At 55.6% G+C, this 19,299-nt stretch overlaps 1 protein-coding gene across 8 annotated transcripts in view; it reads left to right on the top strand.

Annotated features, from left to right (window-relative positions):
• CELF5 (CUGBP Elav-like family member 5) overlaps nt 1–19,299 on the top strand; it is a 76,847-nt gene that overhangs the window by 49,715 nt on the left and 7,833 nt on the right. For 7 of the 8 annotated variants that reach the window (XR_004434078.1, XM_033198208.1, XM_033198206.1 and 4 more), the window contains exons 3-10: nt 3,162–3,213; nt 5,091–5,219; nt 7,469–7,548; nt 10,614–10,760; nt 11,560–11,701; nt 11,785–11,931; nt 14,751–14,813; nt 15,764–15,847. Coding sequence is in view for 7 of the 8 variants with exons in the window: in XM_033198208.1 (XP_033054099.1) it covers nt 3,162–3,213; nt 5,091–5,219; nt 7,469–7,548; nt 10,614–10,760; nt 11,560–11,701; nt 11,785–11,931; nt 14,751–14,813; nt 15,764–15,847 (844 nt within the window). In the remaining variant the exon portion in view is untranslated. The remainder of the gene's footprint in view (nt 1–3,161; nt 3,214–5,090; nt 5,220–7,468; nt 7,549–10,613; nt 10,761–11,559; nt 11,702–11,784; nt 11,932–14,750; nt 14,814–15,763; nt 15,848–19,299) is intronic. The other variant, XM_033198207.1, reaches the window with a different exon arrangement.

Raw genomic sequence — 19,299 nt, 5'->3', positions numbered from 1 at the left:
CGGTGGGGGGACTGCCGGGCCGCGGAGCTCGGCTTTAGAGTGGAGGCCTGGAGAGGAGGGGGCTACTCAGCTGGCTTCTCTGGACCAGACCAGGACCCCCTCTCCCCGGCCGCCGAGCTGACCCAGCGAGGGGGAAGGGACCTCCCAGTAGGAGGCGGAAGGTCCCAGGCTCTGTGGTGGGTGGGGGAGATGGGGAGCAGCTATACCAGCCCCCCAACCCCAGAACAAGGTGGGGGTGGAGGGTTCGGTGATGGGGGCAGCTTCTCTCCCTGCGGCCACCCCTCCTTCCCTCCCTCGTCCATCTCCAGAAGATTATATTTAAATATCTCTTTTGTGCAAGGCAGGAGCTGGGCTCGCCCCTAAGAGGCGGTTTCCATGGCAACAACAATTGCCAGCTTCCGTGTGGTGAATCAGCGTTGCCATGGCAACCCCATCCTCATCTGCCCAAGGTGCTGGGAGGGGGGGAGGAGGTGAGGGCCAACGGAGGTGGGGTGGGAGGGGTGGGGGGAGCAGGAGTCTGGAGCTCCTGCAGGTGCCCCCCCATCTCTCTCCACCTCCCCTGGCACCCCCCTCCCAGCCCAGAAGCTGGTCCCATCTGGTTGAAACCATCTCCCTTCCTGCCTCCAGCCTAGCAGGGTGTGGTACCCAGGTGGAAAGGGCCCTGGTGTGTATGCATGGGGCACGTGGGGTGGGAAGGGGGTCCAGCTAGCTGGGTGGGGGAAGAGCATGGAAGTTTTCCTCTCCCAGGTGGTCAGGGTCTCTCTGAGGGTGTGGCTGGGCGGTAGGAAGGTTGGGCTGGGAGGACTGGGGGTACAGGATCAGGGAGGCAGGGGCCTCTCGGGTTCTGGGGCCCCAAAGGCCGAGTTGAAATTGAGGAAAGCATATGTGCCCTAGACATACATTCAGGAAGGAGGGTGTCAGAATGGGAGAGGGTCTTAGAGAGGTGAGGGGACCCAGAGATGAGGAAGGGCCTCTGAAGCAGGAGGGGCTCCGAGAGAAGAGGGAAGCTGGGGGGCGGGTGGGAGGTGGAAATCCAGAGGGGTCTCTGAGGAAGGGAGTGCAAAAGGAGGGGTTGCTCAGAGTGGAAGAGTGGGCATGGAGCTGGGATGGATCTTAGAGAAGGGGTCAGATCACAAGGGACAGAGCTCAGTGGGGAGACTTTGGGGGTCCAAAGGTGGGGAGGAGGCCTTATGTATGGGAGTGGGTGGACAGATCACTGAATATGGAGTCCAGAAACTCTCACCCACTCACCCATGACCTTACACTAATAACTTCTGTCTTAGACAAATAACAGAAATCTCAATGTTGACATCTGTAGAATGGGGTGAAAATTACACCTCTCTCTGAAGCTTGTTGGGGAGCTATGCTGTGATTAGAAAACCTGGCATTTGACCAGGCACGGTGGCTCACCCCTGTAATCCCAGCACTTTGGGAGGCTCAGGCGGGCAGATCACAAAGTCAGCAGATCAAGACCATCCTGGCCAACATGATGAAACCCCATCTCTACTAAAAATACAAAAAAAAAAAAAAAAAAAATTAGCTGGGCGTGGCAGCACGTGCCTGTAGTCCCAGCTACTCGGGAGACTGAGGCAGGAGAATTGCTTGAACCCGGAAGGCGGAGGCTGCAGTGAGCCAAGATTGTGTCACTGCACTCCAGCCTGGCGACAGAGTGAGATTCCATCTCAAAAAAAAAAAAAAAAAGAAAAGAAAAGAAAAGAAAACCTGGCACTTTTTCAAGTGCATTCTCTGCTGAAACTCAAAAGTCAGAAGATTAGAAAGAGCACTCTGGAACCCATAAGGCTCAGGGGATGTGGGGATCTATTTCAAGTTTTTCTGACTTGGAAAAAGGTCTGAGAGTAGCACTCATTCCCATTCCAGATGCATCTCTCTGTTGGTGGAAGTTGGCTACTTCCTTCTGGCCCGCTCTGTTCTGCAGGTTTCTCCAGTTCCTCCATGTGTCCTTCCCCATGTGGGGAGATGCCGTAGTCCCCTGTCTGGAGAGAGACAGGGCAAGACATAGACACTTCCAGCCTGAGGGAGAGGGAGGAAGGAGCCCAAAAGAGTGGGAAGAGTCCCAGCATGGGGGCTTTTAAGATGGGTTTTGAAGGTTGAGTAGGAGTTTGCCACAGACATCAGGTTGGGAGAAGGATTGTGTCCCAGGACCCGTGGAGATGCAAATGCCTCCCCAACTCTCACATCCCTGGAGCCTGTTCTCAAATATCCAAAATAGCTCATACCTAGCACTTGGTATGTTGTGAGAGTTGGTGCAAGGGAGAATTTTTTTGTTTCATTAAATATCATTTTCAATACCTGGGGTGTAGGACAAAAGTTTCTAGAACAATGAATCCAGATGGCAGGCTGGTCCACTCAGGTATGTCCCTACCCAAAGCTCCTGGCATGACCCCACCCAAAGCTCCTGGGAGATGTGGCTAAATGTAGCTACTTTGCTGTATCAGTCAGCACTGCTGAGTAACAAACTACTCCAGTCTTTGTATTTGTTCTTGATTCTGCAAAGCTTGGTCTGGGCTCAGCTCAATGGTTCTTCTGTTGGTTATCTTGGGGTCACTCAAGCAGCTGCAGTCAGCTGAGACTTAACTGGGCTTAGCTGGGTCAGGGTGGCCTCACTCCCATGTGCTGACTGTCAGAGAGGCCTCTGTCTCCATGAGGCCCCTCCTCCTCCTGGGCTTATCCACCTGGCAGTCTCAGGGTTCCAAGAGTGGAAGCTACAAGGTCTCTTGAGGCCTAGGCTCAGAACTCCCACAACTTAACTTCCACCACATTCTATGGGTCACAGCCAGTCACTTGGCCAAGTTCAGGTGCCAGGAGTGGGAAAATAGACTCTAGTTCTTGATGGTAGGAACTGCAAAGTCACATCATATAAAGGGACTGGAGGAACTGGGCCTATCACATTTGGGGAAGCAAGGAGGCTTCCTGGAGGAAGGGATATTGTTGGGTTTTGAGGGCTAAGAGTTCGTCACACAGTTTCTGCTGTAGGCGGGACCGTGTGTCATTGGCTTTGACTGGGGTGTTAGTGGGGTGGTGGGGTGCCGAGGGCTGGTGACGGGAGGTGGGCAGGGCTGTCCCACAGAGCTCAGGCAAAACGCCCGCCCACCATACCCCCACTGCTGAGCTTGACTTTTCCCTTCCCCCTCTCTCTGCAGATGGCGCGGCCAATCCAGGTGAAGCCTGCGGACAGCGAAAGCCGTGGAGGTAGTTGTCATCTCTCCGTGGCTGCCTGGCTGGGGGTTGGTGGAGGAATGGGAGAAGAAGGAAAATCTCTTCCTTCCTCTCTCCCCCAAAAGGGGCAGTGGCCGAGGCCTGTGGATCTGGGACTGGCCTCCCTGCCCCAAAGCATGCAGCAGTTGCATGCCTGCTCACACACCCCTTGGTAGGGGGAAGAGGCAGGTTCCCCCTACAGCAGAAGGGGCCATGTCCATAGTCCCAAGGGAGGATGCGGGGTCTAGCCAGGTCCAGCTGCCTTCCCCTGAGTTTCAAATACCCCACTCCCTCCAGGGTACAATAATTGGAGGGCTTCAGACACAGACGATGGGGGCCTGAAGGGCTGTGGATTGCTCTCTGGGGTCTCTGTGTGCAAGTGTGTTTGTGTGTGCATGCTTAAATGTGTGTGTATGAGTGTGCACACCTGGCATGCCTGTGTGCAGATGTGAATACATGCACTTGTGCATTTGTGTTTCTGCAGCTGGTGCACATAAGCACACATGTGTGGTGTGTGGTGGGGATGCCTTCCTGCCTGTATGTGCGTGTGCCCAGCCGGTGCATGGGTGTGTTTGCACATATGTGCATGACTGTTCTAGGCTGGGCATGTGGGCAGACATGCAGGCTGGGGCCAGTGGTGTCTGTGTGGGGCTGGACCTTGGTGTCAGGGCATGCCCATGGCAGGAGCGTACTTGGCTGTTCCCATGGGACCCAAAGCTAGTCATTCTTGGAAATTTGTATATTTCCTCTCCATCTCAAGCAGAGACTGAAAGAGGACAGCCAGACTTAGCTGAGTGGAGGTGTGGGGCAGGAGTGTTAGGACGTCTAGGTATATGTAGGAGCCCATTAAAGGCCCTCTGGGATGGGAGCCCCTTTCACACTCTCCACCCTGGCTGCCAGCGTGGGACAGGGAGTAGCGAGGTAGGGTCTGTATGTCTCCATCTTTGTCTCTATTTCTCTGTCTCTCTCTCCATCTCCCTCTGTATCTCTTTCTCCTTTGTATCTTCTCTGTCTCTTCATCCCTCTTATTCTCTCTCCGTCTCACACAGTCTCTCTCGCGCGTGCTCTCTCTGATCTGTCTCTCTCTCTCCCTGATTCTCAGTGTCTCTGCTGGTTTCTCTCTCTCCCTCCCAACCCCATGAGTGACAGCTGCCGAGAGCGGTTTCCATAGTAACCCAGCTCACCGTCCCTGGGAGATGAAGCCACCGCGTTCCCCATTACCAGGGAGCATGCAATTACCCAAGGGGGCAGAGCTCATACAGAAGAGGCTGGCCCAGCCCAGCCCCACCCGTCAGGGGGTCCAGCCTGCCAAGGCCCCTGGTCCTATGAGCACGTGAACCCTTACTCTATTCCACAGATGGTGACTGCCTGGCCCCTCTTGATCCCGACAAAGTTGGGCAGGGGCCTCTGCTGGGCACCATGAAAGTGCGGGGATCATCAGTGCCTACCTCCACCTGGCAGGTCCCGGGGGCAGACAGAAAGACAGACGGGACCCAGGCCGGCGAGCCAGCTCCTAGTCCTAGTACTCGGTGCGGGCTCTCTGAGTGCACCAGAGGGAAAGGTTATCTCCGCCTGGAGGGGGAGCAGTGGAGCAGAGACCCCAGAAGACTGCAGGGAGGGCATTTCAGGCGGGGGCGCCGCCTGGACAAACGCCTGGAGATGGGACCGTGCAGGGCCCGTGGGAGGGTGGAGAGATCCGGAGCAGGGAAAGGGCGCGGCTGGGTCCTCCCTGGCACGCGCAGAACCGGAGCCGGCAGGGCTCGGGCGCCGCGTCTTCCTGCCCTGCCGCCTCCACTCTGCTGGAGGGAGGTAAGAATCCCGGAGGCCCTCCCGGAGGCCGAGGACTCGGCTGAGGTGGGTGTCGCCGCCCACAGGGGACCGGAAGCTGTTCGTGGGGATGCTGAACAAGCAGCAGTCGGAGGAGGACGTGCTGCGGCTGTTCCAGCCCTTCGGGGTCATTGACGAGTGCACCGTGCTCCGGGGGCCCGACGGCAGCAGCAAAGGTGACTGGCGGGTGCCGGGTCGGGACTGCGAGAGGGGCGGGGCTAGCTCTGGGGGCGGGGCCTGCGGGAGGGTGGGGCCTGCAGCATGGGAGGAGCTGGCTCTGGGGAGGGACCCTGGGGAGGGGCGGGACTTCTCCAGGGGTGGAGTCTGTGGGTGAGGCTGCAGGGGCGGGGCCTTGGAGAGGAGAGGAATTGTAGGGGCAGGATCTGGGGAGGGGTGGGGTTGCAGGGTGGGGAGGAGCTGGCTCTGAGGATGTAGCCCTGGAGAGGCCCGAGGCTTCTCCAGAGGTGAAGTCTGTGGGTGAGACTGCAAGGGTGAGGTCTTGGGTAGAGGAGGGGCTGCAGGGAGGGGTGAAATACATAGGGTTAGGAAGGACTGGCTCCAGGAGAAGGGGCCCTGTGAAGGGTCGGGGCTGAGCATGTAGGGGGTGGGGCTGGCCAGGTGGGGCGGGGACAGGCCCATGGGAGGCTGGAGCTCGTGGGGAGGGGCTGGTTCACAGGGGTGGTGTGGAGCGCAGACTGTTCCCGCTTGATCCTACCTGCATGCTCTCTCTGCATGCCAGCTCTGGGGACGGGCCCTGAAGAGGGGCGGGGCTGCGGTGGGGTGGGCGGAGATGCAGAGGCGTGGCCTTGGGATGGGGCGGGGTCTTGAGGAAGGGCAAGGCTTCTCCAGGGGCTGCCTGTGAGTAGGGATGCAGGGGCGTGGCCTTGTGTTGGGGGGGGGATCTGGGGGAGGGGCGGGGCTTCTCCCCGGACAGAGTTACCTGTGCCCTGTGGTCTCAGATTCCTCCACCTGACTGTTGATAGAACTGTTTCCTCCTGGTTCTGTCTATATGATTTGTCCATATGACTGACTGGTGGTCTCTGGTTGTGTCTGCCTGTCTGGCTATCTTCCTGCCTGAGAGTCCAATTGATGGTGTCTGTCGGTCTCTGTCCACAGAGCTCATCACCTGGGACCGACTCCACTCTGGTCTTTCTTACGTTACTAGAACTGAATGTGTCCGATGGTTTCAGACCATTGCCTAGTTCTTCATTTTTAAAACTGAGGGCTGGGCGCTGTGGCTCACGCCTGTAATCCCAGCACTTTGGGAGGCTGAGGTGGGTGGATCACGAGGTCAGGAGTTCAAGACCAGCCTGGCCAAGATGGTGAAACCCGTCTCTACAAAAAATACAAAAATTAGCTGGGCATGGTGGCAGGCGCCTGTAATCCCAGTTACTTGGGAGGCTGAGGCAGAGAACTGCTTGAACCCGGGAGGAAGAGGTTGCAGTGAGCTGAGATCACGCTACTGCACTCTGGCCTGGGCGATGGAGCGAGACTCCAACTCAAAAAAAAAAAAAATTGAGATGTCTTTCACGTCCCACCATATTCACCCTTTTAAAATGTACAATGAAGTGCTTTTTTTTTCTATTCATAAAGCTGTGTAACCATCACCACTATGTAATTCCAGAACATTCCACCCCTCCCCCCACAATATGGCTGGCCCTTCCATAGTAACGTACCAGTCTGGAGCCAGGTCCAGTGACCTCTGTCTGTTCTATGGACTTTGTCCGTGGGACTGTGTATGCATTCACCTGTGTCTGGTGGTCTCTGTGTATGTGACTGTCTGTCTGCATTAGCCTGTGTCTGGTGGTCTCTGGTGGTGGTCCGTCTGCTTGTGTGGCTCTGTCTGGGTCCGCTCAGGTCTGGCGGTTGATAATTTCCATCTGTCTGGCTCTGGTCAGAAGGGTCTGTCTGGACCTGCACATGTCTCTGTGGACTCTGCCCATAGGACAGTGTGTCCAGCGGTCTGTCAGTTTAACTCCGCATATCTGATCGTAATTATCTGGACCTTGGTCCCTGTCATTTGTTCTGATGGATGGGACCGCCTCCCTGGTGGTTCCCAGCCTTGCACCGTCCATCTGGTTGTGTGCTTCACAAACTCTGTGACTGACCGTCTAACCCGCTACCCGGATGGCTGACTGACTTTCTGCTGGACTGAATGAAGAAATGGCTGGCTGGCTGGCTGTGTGGGTGACCGGCTCTTTGTCTAACTCTGTGGCTGTCTGTCTGTGCGATTCTCCTCCATTCTGACCCTTGATCTGGCTGATTGTCCAGCTGTCCGTCTGAGCAAATGGCTGGCTGTCTCTCTGTTATCAACTCTCTCTGGCTGCATGGGTCTGACACTGGCCATGTAGGTCTCTCTGTCCCCTCTTCCGTGGCCCCCGCTCAGCCAATCCTGTGACCCCATCACCCTCTTCTCTTGGAGCAGGCTGTGCCTTCGTGAAGTTCTCCTCTCACACAGAGGCACAGGCGGCCATCCACGCCTTGCATGGGAGCCAGACCATGCCGGTGAGTCGGAGCTGCCCTTGGCCGTGGGGGTGGCCATGGGAAAGGGGTGAGGGGACAGGGATGAAACAGGCCATATTCCTACCGTTGCTGTCACCCAGTGGCCCCGGCTGTCCTTCAGAGGGGGCACAGGTGGAGAAAGAGGCACAGTCCCTGGCTGTAGTCCCTGGAGTGGGTATATGCGTGTGAGTGTGTGCAGGTGTGGAGGTGAGTATGCAAGCGAAGCTTATCCAAGCACACACATGGATGTATTACAAGTGTGTATGTGTTGGTGAGTGTGCATGTTTGGGTGTGAGTGTGCCTGAGAATGCATGCAGGTGTGTGTGTGTGTGTTTGTGTCATGACTACTAGGCGAGTGGTATGTGAGTGCTGTGTGCACGAGGGTTATGTGTAAATATGTACGGAGAAGTGTGCCATTGTGTGCTAGTGTAGAGATACTGGTGCATGTGCATGTGTGTATGTGAGCACACGTGTGTGTTTGTGTGTGAGCATGTGTGTATGCCTGGGCCATGGGGGAGAAAGCACATGTGTGTGCATCTGCACGTGTGTGCCTGAGTGTGAGTCAGTATTGTGGGTGATTGTGTACGTGTGTGAGTGTATGCAGGTCTGAGTATAGGTTGTGGGTGTGTGAGTGTGTATATGTGCACATGTAAGGATGTCCTAGAGGGGATGACACCCGGGTTGGATTTGCTGAGGCCAGGAGAGGCCCTAACAAGAAGAAAGGCTGCGAGGTAGCAACAGGTAGCCCAGAGGAGCCATAGAAGATGGGGCCGCAATGTGAGGGTGAGAAGCCTGGACTTTCTCCTACGGCAGTGGGGAGTCACAGATGGTTTAGAGCAAGAGAGGAGATGGGCCAGGTGGGTTGCAAATATCCCTTTGGGGCCAATGTAGAGGATGGGCAGGGTGCAAGACTGGAGGCTGGGAGGCCAGGGAGGAGGCTGGGCCAAGGTCCAGCTGAGGGAGGAGGAGGCCTGAGCTGGGGCCTAGTGGACAGGGAGGAGGGCTGATCAGAAAACAGACAGTAGGGTGAGAATGGATGGGGGGCATGTTGACTCACTGGTTGAGGGAGGGATGGGGATTGGGGACAGGTCCCAGGGTCTGCAGCAGTGAGAGGGTGGGGAGGACCAAGGAGGCATTGGGGACGGCCCTTCCCCTGAGGAAGGAGTCCCCAGGAGCCATCGTCCCTGCATACACATCTCCAAATCTGCTACAAGGAAGATGGGGCCTGAGAGGAACAAGCCTCCTCCCTCAGCTCTCAAAACCCAGGGGAGGGGCTTAGCTCAGCACAAGGGCAAGTGTTCCCAAGCTCAGAGATGTCCCAGGACAGGGCTGGTAGGCGTCTGGAGGAGTGAGTTCTCTATCAAAAGGGGCATGTCAGCGAAGACAGGGAGGCTACAGGGTGCATCCTGCTGGGAGCCAGCTCATCAGGGAGGACTCTGGTCGAAGGGAAAAAGATTTTCCTTTTTCAGCCTGAAAGTTGGGGTGTGAGCTGGTTTCTGGGGAGTGGGAATGGCTTCCTGGGCCCCTGACCCCAGTCCTCTCTTTTTTTTTTTTTCTGAGATGGAGTCTCGCTCTGTCGCCTAGGTTGGAGTTCAGTGGTGCGATCTTGGCTCACTGAAACCTCCACCTCCTGGGTTCAAGTGATTCTCCTGCCTCAGCCTCCCAAGCAGCTGCGATTACAGGCATGTGCCACCGCGCCCGGCTAATTTTTGTATTTGTAGTAGAGACAGGGTTTCACCATGTTGGACAGGCTGGTCTGGAACTCCTGACCTCAGGTGATCCACCCGCCTCGGCCTCCCAAAGTGCTGGGATTACAGGCATGAGCCACCGTGCCCGGCCACCGGGCTTCTCTTGACACTGATAACAGGACCTGTTGCAGCGTCCTGACTGCACAGACAGACACTCCCTTGCTCACCGCTGCTTCGACTGCCCAGGGCTGCCTGCTGGTGGATTTCAGCCCAGCCCTGTGGCACCTGGACAGCCATGGGGTGGGACAGCAGTCACATGGGTTTCTGTCTGTGCTTCAGCAAAGCAGGGCCCCCTGTCCGCACCAGTGGCTACTGTCCGCTGTCCACTGGGTGGATGGGCTACAGGTTCATCTGCCTGCACAGGGCACAAAAATCCAGGGCTGGGGCCGGGTGTGGTGGCTCACGCCTGTAATCCCAGCACTTTGGGAGGCCAAGGCAGGTGGATCACTTGAGGTCAGGAGTTCGAGACCAGCCTGGCCAACATAATGACACCCCATCTCTACTAAAAATAAAAAAAATTAGTTGGGTGTGGTGGTGGGTGCCTGTAATCCCAGCTACTCGAGAGGCTGAGGCAGGAGAATCACTTGAACCTGGGAGGCGGAGGTTGCAGTGAGCAGAGATCGCGCCATTGCACTCCATCCTGGGCAACAAGAGCGAACTCCGTCTCAAAAAAAAAAAAAAAAAAAATCTGGGGCTGAACTCCCTTGAACTCCCTGCTAGAACTCCCTGCTAGCTCTGGGGAACGGGGAACAGAGTTGGGATCATCTACTTGTACTGCGTCGTTCCTCTCGTGTGGCTGGAGTCTCACCTGTTCTCAGGTGTGGGTGGGAGTTGGAGGGTCACCCGTCTGTGCCCCAGTTGTTCCTCTCTGGAGATTGGAGTTTCAGGTGTGGAGTGACAATGGCAGGTTCGTCCACCTGAGCTCGCTGTTTTCCTTCGGAAACTGGTTTCTCGCCTGTTCCCAGGTGAGCTGAAGTTATAGGTGTCTCCATCTGTGCCTCCCTGTTCTTCTCCAGTGCCGGGATTCTCCATCTGTTTTGAGTGTGTGGCTGACAGTCAGGGCCCCCACCTGTGCCCCATCACAGCCCCCCTAGACCTGGGCGCTGCACCTGTGCAGATGCTGCTGGGTCCAGGATGCTGATCTCCATGAGGTCCTCACTGTGGCCCTGGCTTCTGGGGCTGGGGGCCCGTGGACATGGCTGACAGCCACTGGCATTATGCCCCTCACCCAGGGGGCCTGAGCTAACGTGAATCCAGGGACCCCAGAGTCCTGGCTACCTCCCAGCCCGTTTCCCTCCCTGCTCGCCGCTGCCCCTGCAGGGAGCCTCCTCCAGCCTGGTGGTCAAGTTCGCCGACACGGACAAGGAGCGGACGCTCAGACGCATGCAGCAGATGGTGGGCCAGCTGGGCATCCTGACGCCATCCCTCACACTGCCCTTCAGCCCCTACAGTGCCTACGCCCAGGCTGTGAGTGATCCAGGGGAGGCTTCGGGGGGTCTGGCTCTGTCTCTCTCCATCTCTGTCTACTCTCTGTCGGGGGCTCCTGCCCCTTGGCCCGTCTTCTGCCTCTCCCTCCATCTCCCTGACTCAGGGTCCTCTCCTGGAGTGGCTGAACCCCAACTCCAAATTGAGACTAAGCTCACACCGAGCTCCTGAATCCAGAACACTGAGCCCTAATCTCACATTAACACCCAGTCTTGTACCGAGCCCCAGAACCTGGCTATGCCCCACATCTAAATTAGGCCCAATTCTGGCTGAACCTCCAAATCCAGACTGACCCCAAACTGAGACCTGACCTGACCGAGCTCCACCCTGGCTGAGACTTGATCCCAAGTTGAGCCCCAGCTCCTGACTGAACCCTGATCCCAGGCTGAGCCTCAATTTCCAACTAAACCCTCATCCTAGATGGAGCCTTGATCTCAGTCTGAGTCTCACTTCCTAACAGCCTTTATCCTAGACTTAGCCTTGGTCCCAGGCTGAGCCTCACTTCTTAACGGAGCTCGGATCCTAGACGGAGCCTTGATCCCAGGCTGAGCCCCAACTCCTGACTAGATTGAGCCCTGATCTCAGCCCGACCCTCACTTCCTAACTGATCCCTGCTCCCAGGCTGAGCCTTGATCCCAGGTTGAGCTCCAATTCTGATCTCAGCCTGAGCCAAGATACCGAGCCTGACCTCCTCACTAGTAACTGGGGGACCAAACCTCCACTCATAAGCCATGATCTCAGGGGAGATGTCACCCCAACTGTGACATCTCTTCACCCCCAGCTCATGCAACAGCAGACAACAGTCCTGTCCACCTCGGGCAGCTACCTGAGTCCCGGCGTGGCCTTCTCACCCTGTCACATCCAGCAGATAGGCGCCGTCAGCCTCAATGGGCTGCCTGCCACACCCATCGCTCCTGCCTCTGGTGAGCCTCCTCCAGGCGCTCAAGGATGGGTGGGTTGGGCCAGAGCCAGACTGGCCTCCCCATGACCCTCTTCCACTCTGCAGGGCTGCACTCACCCCCGCTGCTGGGCACCACCGCCGTGCCTGGCCTCGTGGCTCCCATCACCAATGGCTTTGCAGGTGTTGTGCCCTTTCCAGGTGGGCACCCCGCCCTGGAAACCGTCTATGCCAATGGCCTTGTGCCCTACCCAGGTAACTTGGGGCCTAGGAGAGTGGCGGGGAGTAGAGATGATGTTTCTGGAACAAGTATGAGTCCCTACGCCACGTGCCCAGGGAACAGAAGGGCAGGAAAAAGGGTGTCTTGGCTGAGCAGATAAGAGCTGTGAACACAGGAAGGAAGCCAAGGCAGGGTAGCAACACATTAAAACGGTGCATCTGGATGTTTCTGGGCTTAAATTCCAGTTCAATGACCCTGGATGGGCTCTTTATGTCCCTGAGCCTCAGTTTGCTCATCTGGGAAATGGGGCGGATAACATCAGTAGCCTCATGAGGTTGCATCGACAATTTAATCCGTGTGCAAAAGCCTTCACACAGGGTCTCACTCCATCGCCCAGGCTGCAGTGCAGTCTCACAATCTTGGCTGACTGTAACCCCCGCTTCCCAGGTTCAAGTGATTCTCCTGCCTCAGCCTCCCAAGTAGCTGGGATTATAGGCGCCTGCCACCACGCCCGGCTAATTTTTGTATTTTTAGTAGAGACGGGTTTTAACCATGTTGGCCTGGCTGGTCTCAAACTCCTGACCTCAGGTGATCCACCCACTGCTCCCAGCCCATACATCTTAATTATTCATCTGTCTTATTTGGGGAGATATCAGTGCCTGGATTCATTCATTTATTCATTCAATGCAGAGTGAATGACCCACTTATGTAGGCTGCACCTGCTTTCATGAAGCAGCGGTCCTTCCTTTCTCTATGCTACACACACAATTTTAGGGCAGACATCTTCCAACATCTAATTTATGTGAAGTAAGTTATCTGTCTTTCCACCACGTAGGAGAATTTGTTTCTTTTTTTTTTTTTTTTTGAGACGGAGTCTCGCTCTGTCGCCCAGGCTGGAGTGCAGTGGCCGGATCTCAGCTCACTGCAAGCTCCGCCCCCTGGGTTTACGCCATTCTCCTGCCTCAGCCTCCCGAGTAGCTGGGACTACAGGCGCCCGCCACCTCACCCGGCTGGTTTTTGTATTTTTAGTAGAGACGGGGTTTCACTGTGTTAGCCAGGATGGTCTCGATCTCCTGGCCCCGTGATCTGCCCGTCTCGGCCTCCCAAAGTGCTGGGATTACAGGCTTGAGCCACCGCGCCGGCCCGAGAATTTGTTTCTAACTTTTTAGTTTTAAATTATTTTTATTTGTTTCATTTTAAAGACAGTGTCTCACTATGTCACTCAGGCTGGAGTGCAGTGGCGTCATCACAGCTCACTGCAGCCTCCATCTCCGGGACTTAAGCAATCCTCCCACCTCAGCCTTCCTTGTAGCTGGGACTACAAGCATGCACCATCACACTCAGCTAATTTTTAAATTTTTGTACAGACGGGATCTTGCTATGTTGCCCAGGCAGGTCTCAAATTCCTGGACTCAAGCAATCTACCCACCTTGGCCTCCCAAAGTGCTGGGATTATAGGTGTGAGCCACTGTGACTGGCCTTAACATTTTATTTTGAAATGATTGGAGGTTCACAGGGAGTTACCAAAATACCACAGTGCAGTCCAAGGTACCCTTCACACAGCTTCCCCGATGCCAACAGCTTATCTAATCACAGGACACTGTCAAATCCAGGAAACTAACACTGGCGCCATACAATTAATTCAACTCCAGACCATATTCAAATTCACCATTTATTTATTTAGCAACAGAGTCTCACTCTGTCGCCCAGGCTGGAGTGCTGTGGCATGATCTCCGCTCACTGCAAGCTCTGCCTGTGGGTTCACGCCATTCTCCTGCCTCAGCCTCCCGCGTAGCTGGGACTACAGGTGCCTGCCACCACGCCTAGCTAATTTTTTGTATTTTTAATAGAGACGGGGTTTCACCGTGTTAGCCAGGATGGTCTCGATCTCCTGACTTCGTGATCTGCCTGCCTCGGCCTCCCAAAGTGCTGAGATTGCAGCCATGAGCCACCATGCCTGGCCTTGATTTTTTTTTTTTTTTTTTGAGAAATGAGGGTCTTGCTATGTTGCCCAGGCTAGTCTCAAACTCCTGGGCTCAAGCGATCCTCTTGCCTCGGCCTCCCAAAGTGTTGGGATCACAAGCCTGAGCCACTGCACCCAGCTGATTTCACGACTTTTTGCATGCACTCTGTGCACGTGTATGTGTGTGTGTGCGGGGGTGGTTAATTGCCATTTTGTCACAGATACAGACTTGTGTATCTCCCACAATGAAGATACAGAACTGCTTCTTGCCCACGAAGTGAAATCCTTCCTGCTACGCCTTTGGAGTCACAGTCACCACTATCCCCTGCCCTCTAGCACACTGTCCATTCGAGCAGAATTTTTTGGTTGAATTTTTCCCCAGAATCATCAGCTTTGGTGGCCTGGACAACCTCTTCCCTCCCCTTACCCCTTTCCCTAGCGGTAGCAGGAAGGCTACAGCTGGATGGGGGAGCCAAGGGTGTCTGGTGAGCAGACTCATGTGGAGAGGGAGATGGGGCGGGGGATGGGGGCAGGTGGTGATCTGAGGTGGAGGCTGAAGTCCTGGAGAATCCAGGGAGTAGAGAGGAGTGAAGGGTCCTCTTGGGAGGCAAAGGGGTCGGGACGGGGAGAGGGAGATGGGGGCGATGGTGAACTCTCTCTGAAGTCCGAGAAACCCGGATTCCAGTTCAGCTTCTGCCATTTGCTCTCTGAGTGGCCCTGTGCAAGTGGCTTCACATTCCTCGGCCTCAGCTTCCTGGTCCTACAGAGGGTTTAGCACTGAGGTGAAGCTGGGCGGGGTGTTTGTTGCTGTCCTTCCGGCTCTTAAGGATCGGGGGTGGATGGAAGACTTCTGCTGCCCCCGCCCTACTCAGCCCATCTGTCTGCCCGCAGCTCAGAGCCCGACTGTGGCCGAGACACTGCATCCTGCCTTCTCCGGAGTCCAGCAGTACACAGGTAGGAGGCAGCCCGCGTGCCCGCGCGGTGGGCCCTGGCCCCGCCCCCGCCTAGGGCCCCGCCCCCAGGGCCCGCCCCGGACTTGTTCTTCATGCCTAGCCACGCCTCCTACGTCTGGCCCCGCCCCTCAGGGCCCACCCTTGCCCTGTATTCAACCCCTGGCCCTGTTACTGGTCTCACCCCACCACCACCTATACCTGCAAGCAGGACCTTCCCTTGTCCTTTAAGGACAGCGTTTACCCATGGCCTCACCCTCTCATGTTCTGTGTTGGGGAGAGGGGGTTCCTCTTGACCACGTCTCTGCTTCTGACCCAACCCCAGCTCTCGGCCCTGCCCCTTATCCTCCCTTCTGCAGCTCCTAGCCCCGCCCCTCACGTCCTGTCTTTACTCTGACCACGCCTCTCTGATAAAGCCCTGCCCCTACCTCTAGCTCTGCTTCCTAAGGCCTGGCTGTGACCCCGCCCACTGCTGCGGCCCCGCCTCTCAACTCATGGTCCTGCCCACATAGCCCTCCATCAAGTCATGGCCCCGCCGCACTCATGCCCTTCATCCCGGTCTTGGCCCCGCCCTCCACTATGACTCGCCCGCTTCAAGCAATGGTCCCACCCTCTCTGGACTGTCCTGTAGCCTTGGCCCCGCCCTCTGCTGTGGCCCAACCCCTGTCCCCCTCCCCTCACGCCATGGGGTCCGCCCCCACACCGCTTCTCGGTAATGGCCCTGCCCTCCACCATGGCCCCGCCCCTCAAGCAGTAGCCCCGCCCCATTTCATCTGTGTTCTTGGCCCCGCCCTCTGACCTGGCCCCGCCCCCGAACCCTCCCCACAAAGGCCATGATCACACCCACTCTTGCCTTGGCCCCACCCTCTCTTGTGGCCCTGCCCCCTCGCCGCCCAGGCCGCCCACGTGGCCTCACGCCCCTCCTCGCCCTGTGTCTCGCTCCGGTCTCCGCAGCCATGTACCCCACCGCGGCCATCACGCCCATCGCGCACAGCGTCCCCCAGCCGCCGCCCCTCCTGCAGCAGCAGCAGCGAGAAGGTGAGGCGGCCGCGACCTCCCCTGGGCGCCAGCCCCGCCCTCTGCCCGCCCCGTCCACCTGCAGGCTCTGTGCCTGGCCCGGGCCTCTGAGACCCGCGGGGCTGAGAGTGCGGCCTGGGGGCTGGACAGGCTAGAGTTGAGTCCCGTTGCAGCCTCTGACCCCTGGGAATCTCCCTCTCTTTCCTTCTCCGAAAAGAACCATGCTCGCCCCGACCCCATAGAAATAGCGGTGACTTCCTACCAGCCCTCTCCAGAACCAAGAGTGATTCTCTGGATTTTTTGGAAAGGAAACCCTTTTTGAGGCTGGGGCATGGCACGATGAGGTATCTCAGGTAATGAGGCCTCCCCAGTAAAGCCCAGGCTGTCGAAGGAGGGAGGGATTCGATTCTGGAGTGACAGGGTTCAAATCCGTACAGTTCTTGCCATGTGCGGTAGCTCCCGCCTGTAATTACATAGCGTCTTGGGGGCCAAGGTGGGAGGATCACTTGAGCCCAGGAGTCCAAGACCATCCTAGCTTAGCAAGAACCCATGTCTACAAAAAAATAAAAAATTGGCCAGGTTTAGTGGTGTGCACCTATAGTCCCAGCTACTCAGGAGACTGGGGCAGAAGGATCACTGAGCCCAGGAGGTCAAGGCTGCAGTGAGCTACTATCTCCCCACTGGACTCCAGTCTGGATGAGAGAGCAAGACTCCATCTCAAAACACAAAACAAAACAAAACAAAACAAAAAACAACAGCGGCCAGGCGCGGTGGCTTAGGCCTGTAATCCCAGCACTTTGGGAGGCCAAGGTGGGTGGATCACGAGGTCAGGATATCGACAACATTCTGGCTAGCCTAGGGAAACCCCATTTCTACCAAAAAATAGAAAAAATTAGCCGGACGAGGTGGCGGGCGCCTGTGGTCCCAGCTACTCGGGAGACTGAGGCAAGAGAATGGTGCGAACCAGGAGGCGGAGCTTGCAGTGAGCTGAGATTGCACACTGCACTCCAGCCTGGGCGACAGAGCAAGACTGTGTCTCAAAAAACAACAACAACAACAACAACAACAACAAAAAAAAAACCCCAAGCTGGTAACAACCCAAGTGTTCTTCAGTAAGTAAATGGATAAATAAATTAGGATGGAGCCGCACAATGGAACACTATACAGCAGTGAAAAAGGATAAGTAGCCAATCCTTATAATGACATGGAATAACTTCACAGGCAGAATATTGAGTGGCAGAAGCCAGATACAAAAGACTTCCCTTAAATGAAGTTTTAAAATAGTAGGCCAGTCGAGGTGACTGACGCTCGTAATCCTAGCATTTTGGGAGGCTGAGGCAGGTGAATTGCCTGAGCTCAGGCGTTGGAGACCAGCCTGGCCAACATGGTGAAACCCTGTCTCTACTAAAAATTCAAAAATTAGCCGAGGGTGGTGGTGTGTGCCTGTAATCCCAACTACTGGGGAAGCTAAGGCACAAGAATCACTTGAATCCGGAAGGCAGAGTTTGCAGTGAGTCAAGATCGTGCCACTTCACTTCAGCCTGGGTGACAGAGCAAGACTCTGTCTCAAAAAATAATAACAATAAAAATTAAAATTAAAAAAAAATATGGTCAGGCACAGTGGCTCACACCTATAACCCTAGCACTTTGGGAGGCCGAGGTGGATGGATCACCTGAGGTCAAGAGTTTGAGACCAGCCTGGCCAACATGGTGAAACCTATCTCTACTAAAAATACAAAAATTAGCCAAGCACGGTGGCGTGCATCTGTAATCCCAGCTACTCGGGAGGCTGAGGCAGGAGAATCACTTGAACCAGGAGGCAGAGTTTGCAGTGAGCCGAGATGGTGCCACTGCACTCCAACCTGGGCAACAGAGCGAGACTCCATCATAAATAAATAAATAAATAATAAATAATATTTAAAAAATAAAAACGGGAAAGCTGGCTAGGTGCGGTGGCTCACGCCTGTAATTCAACACTTTGGGAGGCCAAGGCAGGAGAGTCACTTGAGCCCTGGAGGTCAAGGCTGCAGTGAGCCAAGATCACGCCACTGCACTCCAGCCTGGACGACAGAGAGAGACTCTGTCTCAAAACAACAACAACAAAAATCAAAAACCTTTATCAGTGACATGTTAAGAGAAAAGGAAGATGGGAACCTCGTAGAAATGGTAGCAGTGTTTTCTACATGTTATATGGTTTAGAAATGAATGAGACTGGCTGGGCGCGGTGGCTCATGCCTGTAATCCCAGCATTTTGGGAGTCCTAGGCGGGCGGATCACGAGGTCAGGAGATTGAGACCATCCTGGCTAACATGGTGAAACCCCGTCTCTACTAAAAATACAAAAAAAAATTAGCCGGGCGTGGTGGTGGGCGCCTGTAGTCCCAGCTACTCGGAGGCTGAGGCGGGAGAATGGCGGGAACCCGGGAGGTGGAGCTTACAGTGAGCCGAGATCGCGCCACTGCACTCCAGCCTGGGCAACAGCGAGACTCCGTCTCAAAAAAAAAAAAAGAGAAATGCATGAGACGACAATAAATACCGTGCTTGACCTTGGAGAAGACCTAGAGTGTGCGCGTGGAAACGGCATCGAAAGGGCTGGTGCATGTGAGTGACTGTGAAACGGTGGAAGGAGAGTTGTTTAAAATCAGACAGATAACATGACCCTGGATGGGGAAGGCGCAGCTCACAGCACACTGCGGGAGCTGTCGGAGGGTGTGTGGCATGCGGTGTGTGTTTTCTTCTGAAGGTCAGTGCAGCTGGATGCGACTTTCAGTGGTCGCCGACAGTTTTGGTTGGGATGAAACAGTGCATGAACAAATGCAAAATTCGGGTTATGCTCAAAATTGTTCAGTCACGTTGGAACAAACTTGCGTTTCAAAAACAAGCATTGGCTGGGCGCAGTGGTTGATGCCTGTAATCCCAGCACTTTGGGAGGCTGAGGCGAGCAGATTGCCTGAGGTTGGGAGTTCAAGACCAGCCTGGACAACATGGCGAAACCCCGTCTCTACTAAAAATACAAAAATCAGCCAGGCATGGTGACCCATGCCTGTAATCCCAGCTACTCGGGAGGCTGAGGCAGGAGAATTGTTTGAACCCAGGAGGTGGAGGTTGCAGTGAGCCGAGATCACACCATTGCACTCCAGCCTGGGCAACAAGAGCAAAACTCCATCTCAAAACAAACAAAGCAAAACACACAGAAAAAAACAAGCATTGGCTGGGTGCAGTGGCTGACACCTGTAATCCCAGCACACTTTGGTGGGGCAAGGCAGAAGGATCGCTTGAGGCCAGGAATTCAAGACCAGCCTGGACAACATAGTGAGACCCCATCTCTACAGAGTTAGCCAGGCGTGGTGGTGTGTGCCTGTGGTCCCAGCTACTTGGGAGGCCAAGGTGGGAGGATTACTTGAACCTAGGAGTTAGAGGCTGCAGTGAGCTATGATGGTGCCTCTGCAATCCAGCCTGGGCGATAGAGCAAGA

Source organism: Trachypithecus francoisi, unplaced genomic scaffold (genome assembly GCF_009764315.1).
Source record: "Trachypithecus francoisi isolate TF-2019V2 unplaced genomic scaffold, Tfra_2.0 Lachesis_group5, whole genome shotgun sequence".
Taxonomy (NCBI): domain Eukaryota; kingdom Metazoa; phylum Chordata; class Mammalia; order Primates; family Cercopithecidae; genus Trachypithecus; species Trachypithecus francoisi.
The sequence above is the reverse complement of the archived record's forward strand: the minus strand, read 5'-3'. Positions and strand labels throughout refer to the sequence as shown.